The following is a 5,488-nucleotide window of genomic DNA, read 5'->3' as shown; positions in this document are numbered from 1 at the left end:
CTTTGAGATGGAAGATTAACGTAAAGATTAAATAATGATAACAATAAATGTTAAGGTTAGAGGATCCACTAATGGTATGTCAAACAAGTATAGTATAAACTCTTATTCTTCAATTGGAAATCACACACAAAGGAGATTCCAATCAGATTATATATTGTTAACATGATTACATTAGTTATCTTATTCGATTAATGCTAATACTTGTAAATATCATCAGACATTCATGATTATAATTTATGTTAACAACAAATCAAGTTTCTTTTCATTGCACAGGTATCAGTTATACCATACAGTTTGTGCTATGAAAATGCTAAGCATTTGATGTACCAAGTGTTATACAACATAAATCTAGATTAATCCTTTAACAAGCAAAGTATTAAAGAGTAAACAAGATAACAAATATAAAACATGTTAGTGTCAAACATTAAAGTCCATATTAAGTTTATATTATACTTATTCTTAGACCATTAGTATAACCTTTTCACCTTAACATAATAAACTTAGCTAAACATAATAAAAAAAAGAAAAATAAATAAACAAAATAAAAACATAAATAATTCGGTTTATCCCTCGTCTTGATGATTTGTTCAATCAGCTGAGCGGTGCTAAAATTTTCTCAAAGATAGACCTGCGGAGTAGTTATCATCAAGTCGGAATTCGTGTCGGAGATGAATCGAAGACAACTTTTAAGACAAATGATGGACTATATGAATGGTTAGTTATGCCATTTGGGTTGTCCAATGTACCAAGTACCTTCATGCATCTTATGACCAAAATACTCAAACCATTCATATTACATTTTGTTGTTGTTTATTTTGATAATATTTTAATATATGGTAAAAATGCCAATGAGCATCTTCATCATATTAGGCAAGTTCTAGTTATGTTGAGGCAAAATGAGTTGTTTGTAAACTTAAAAAAGTGTAATTTTTTAACAAGCAGATTAGTATTTTTAGGATGTATCATAAGTAGTGAAGGGATCTATGTGAATAAAAAAAAGGTGAAAGCTATTAAGGATTGGCCAAAACTAGAAATAATAACTGATGTAAGGAGTTTTCATGGTCTAACAACCTTTTATTGCATGTTTATCAGGAATTTTAGCACCATTATAGCACCTAACACTGATTGTCTGAAGAAGGGTAAATTCCAGTAGGGAGAATCTGCTGATCATAGTTTCAGATTGATCAAAGAAAAGTTGACGACAGCCCCCGTTTTAACTCTGCCTCATTTTGCCAAGACCTTTAAGATTGAATATGATGTAAGTGGGATTGGCATAGGAGCTGTTCTGTCTCAAGAGCGGAAGCCAGTTGCATTTTTTACTGAGAAGTTAAGTGAAGCTCGATAGACTTGCTCAACATACTAGCAAGAACTCTATACAGTGTTCTGTGCTTTAAAAACATGGGAAAAATATCTATTACCTAAGGAGTTCATTGTTTACTCGGACCATCAATCTCTCAAACATTTTCAAGGTCAGAAGCATGTTGATCTTATGCTATCTAGGTCGGCAACCTATCTTGAAAGATTCAATTATGTTATTGTTTATAAGTCAAGAATTACCAACCGAGTTGCAGATGCGTTAAGTTGTTGTGTCACTCTTCTTATTACTTTTTCTAATGAGATTCCAGGTTTTGAACAGCTTAAGGAGTTGTATGAACATGAAGCAAATTTTGGTGGTGTTTGAAATAAATACATTTTGAAGTAGCCCCTAGATGACTATTTGGTTCAAGATATCTGTTCAAAAAAAGCAGGTTGTGCATTCATAGAAGATTTCTACGTGACAAATTGCTAAGGGAGTTATATTCCAGTGATTTGAGTGGGCATGTACGTAGAGATAAAACTACAGCTGTTTGGAAGAACGTTATTATTGGCTTTAACTTAAAAGAGATGCTGGAAAATTTGTGTAGAGGTGTCCAGTATGTCAAAAGTTCAAAGGGCAATCGCAGAATTTAGGATTATATATGCCTCTGGTGATTCCCAATGCCCCCTAGGATGACATTTTGAGGGATTTCATGCTTGGTTTACCAAGGACCCAGAGAGGCAGTGATGCAGTATTAGTGGTGGTTGACTGATTTTCTAAGATGTCGCACTTCATTCCATGTCGAAAGACAACATATGCTCATCACATTGCTAACTTGTTCTTCACAGAAATTGTTCGCTTGCATGGTGTTCCCCTCTCTATCACTTTTGATAGAGATAACAAAATTTTGGCAGCTTTTTGGTTAACTTTGTAGTAAAGGTTTGGAACAACTTTAAAATTTTCTAGCACAACACATCCCTAGACTGACGGCCAAATAGAAGTGGTAAAATTGATCATTGGAAAATTTAATTAGATGTATATATGGGAACAAGAAGGGCAATGGGATTATGCTTTAGCTCAAGCTAAATTTGCTTATAACAATTCAGTTAATCATTCTACCAAGAGAAGTCCTTTCTTTATTGTTTATACTAAACGTTCGAGGTATGTTGTAGACCTAGTTAAACTTCCTTCTTCTACCAGTACCAATACAACTGCATTTGATATAGTAGATTCCTATTTAAAGATGTTTCAATAAGAGCAATAGACTTTGGAGTAGAGCAATCTTAAGTACAAAGCAGCTGTAGACAAGCATCAGAAGCATCAAGTGTTTAAGGTTCGAGATCAGGTGATGATTTATCTATGGAAAGAAAGATTACCAGCAAGAGTTCATGGCAAGTTAAGGCATAAACGTTACAGACCTCTCAAAGTTTTGAAAAGAATCAATGCCAACGCTTATTTGATAGATTTCGATAATATGAACATATCCAAAACCTTTAATGTAGTAGGTATCTCTATTTATAATCCCGAAGGCAAGTTGTATAATCATTCAGGGGCGAGTTTTTTTCAAGTGGAGGAGAATGATAGGGAACTATAGGATAATGAAGAGCGACAACTAAATCAAGATCTGCAAGCAGATGGGGACTACAACCAAATTAAGTCCACTCCGAAGCCAACCATCATTAATGAAGTCTTTAGAAACTTTGAATTTGATCATTAAAATCTATTGCAATTAATGGAGTGAATCTAGTCATTGGTCGAATATAAACATTCTATTTTTATTCATACGTTCTAATTACTATGCTATCTTGAAGTTTTATAATAGCTTTAATGATTTGTTACTATATTTAGTTTGCTGTAACCATATATAAATGATAATGAATTTTGATTAAATATCCAGTTAAGAATTCCCCTCGAGTTTTAGATTTAACAATCATCTTGTTGAACGATATCAATAATCCATCTTTGTGAACGAAATCATGAATCATCAACATTTTATATTGTGTCACTAGGTTTGTTCCATGAAGATCACTTCTTCGAGTCTTATAAATTTCATGACTATTAGAAACTTCAATAATCGTTAATTTCAGAACCTTCAGAACCTGTGAAATGAAAAAAGCAAATTCAAAATCGCTAACACTTTACATTGTCTTTCAACAGTTATGTTACATCTTCAAAACAATCAATATACCCAAATGTAAATCCACATAACATGAATTGGCAGAGGTATTTGATCTTCCCTTCAAATGCAAGGTTGAAATCCCTATTTCCCACAACTATCAAACTATCAGATGTATATGATAAGCAGAGTAGACCGTGAAGAAAGCTAGCTACCATTACTTTGGCAGCAATACATGAAACTACCACTAGAAAACTATTGTTACAGAACAAATATCCTCCATCCAATGGAGGCCTGCTTGAACTCATCTGTCATCTAAACATATGCATCAGCAAGGAACCAAAAGATGGTCACATAGACATAAGCTTAAGACCATTATCTGGGGCACCCATCCCGGCAGCTAAGTCAGCATCAAGTTGAGTATGCGGTGCAGGTCCCATCATTTGCTTTACACTGCATTCAGCAAAAGTTACATCAGACTGTATCCTATCCACTATTTCAAAGACAATTAAAGTAGACAAATCTGTTGAGGTTCTTCTTGGTTATCTCCAGGAATAAACATGACATCAGAGGAAAACTGACCGCTTCTTGTGACGTTTGGTCTTGAAGTGCTCGTCCCTCACACTCATATTAGCAAAGTAACGGCTGCCCAAATTAGTTTTAAAAGAAAAGGTGAGCAACCAAAGCAGAGCAGCAAATTTGTAAAAAAGCAAAAAAAAAAAAAATCTTTTACATACTCGCAGTGCAGACAGTAATATTGGCCCATGCCAGGTAAATCCTCGTCAAGAGGCAACGTTGCCTCCTTCATCTCCCCGTCAGGCTTTTGCTGCAGCTCCTCATATACCGCATCGTCGCGTGAATCAAAATTATCAAGTCAAGGAATCTCAAGAGAACAACTATATATATATATGTGTTAAGACAAATTAATAATAAGGATATCTTTGAGTAGAAATTTTGAGCGCCGAGCCGTCTTGTGAGAGTATCTTCTCTTCTTCACCTTCCTGCTTGGACACTTGCCTCCCATTTTCTTTTAGGGTTTTGATTTCTGGGGGAAAGAGAAATTGAACTGCTCTTTATAACAAACACTGTAACCGACGTCGTTTTAGCCACCGCTCATCCTTTAGAAAAAATTACCCTACTATCTGATAGTGTCGTCCGAGTTTTAAAAAATTACCATTTGCATCAAAACTCACTTTGGTGAGTGTGTAACATTTTACCGACGTCGTTTTACATGATTTCTTCTCCTTTTCTTTTTAAACTAAAAAAAGCACAAGCAACTTGTTTTCCTTTCAACACGTTGAAAGAGTTTAGATGCATAATTTGGCAAAAAGAGAGAGAGAGAGACTAAAATAGGGCTCCCTTATAATTCAAACCAACCTGAAAATCAATAGATACTTGAGCCCTCAAATACCATTTGATTCAGGGAATAAAATTAAGCTTTCTATAAATCATAGGAATTTATACTCATAAGCATATCTGTTTACCAATACCAAGTTTATTCTTGAAAATCCAGCTTCAGAAGTCAGAATTATTTTCCCAAGGGTAAAACTACCGAAAACAACATTGATAAAGATATTAGATATTCACAAGAAGGATATTCAAGAATTACCTAGAAGAGTTTGTGCAAGGCTATTGTTATCCAGGTAGTTAGTTGTAAACTAAAATTCTATGATTTCCTTCTACACAACAACCATATAACTTAACTAAATTTTCAAGGAATATCTGTAACATTTGTTTAATCTCTGCTAAGAATCCTGACACCCCTTGTCTCAGTAGCAGGTTGACGAGAGAAAGAGAGAGAGCAAAACAATCACGTTGAAACATAAATCAATTTTAATAGTAATTTTATTGTTTGATATAGGAAAATTAGAAGTTCTTCACTATCTGTCGAAGAAAGAGAGATAGAATCAAAGAGAGAAAGGACAAACTAGTTTGACATTTAATGTTTCTAATTATTAAAATATATACAAAGATATCGTGATTATTTTATTTTATTTAAAATTTATTTTTATTTTACATTGTAAATTATAATTTTTTAAAACTTTTTAAGCAAGTGTAATTTGAATTAAATTATA

The 5,488-nt window shown here is 33.7% G+C and overlaps 1 protein-coding gene across 1 annotated transcript; it reads right to left on the bottom strand.

Moving 5' to 3' along the window:
- Positions 1–3,403: 3,403 nt before the first annotated feature.
- Positions 3,404–4,476, bottom strand: LOC105117395 (zinc finger protein 593-like). Its single transcript, XM_011015046.1, has 4 exons — positions 4,353–4,476; positions 4,151–4,268; positions 3,996–4,058; positions 3,404–3,866 (listed from the first exon to the last, which is right to left on the bottom strand). The coding sequence occupies exons 1-4, from the start codon at positions 4,435–4,437 to the stop codon at positions 3,764–3,766; spliced, it is 369 nt and encodes a 122-aa protein (XP_011013348.1). The 5' UTR covers positions 4,438–4,476; the 3' UTR covers positions 3,404–3,763.
- Positions 4,477–5,488: the final 1,012 nt, after the last annotated feature.

This window comes from Populus euphratica, unplaced genomic scaffold (assembly GCF_000495115.2).
Source record: "Populus euphratica unplaced genomic scaffold, PopEup_1.0 scaffold1333.1, whole genome shotgun sequence".
Lineage (NCBI taxonomy): Eukaryota > Viridiplantae > Streptophyta > Magnoliopsida > Malpighiales > Salicaceae > Populus > Populus euphratica.
The sequence above is the reverse complement of the archived record's forward strand: the minus strand, read 5'-3'. Positions and strand labels throughout refer to the sequence as shown.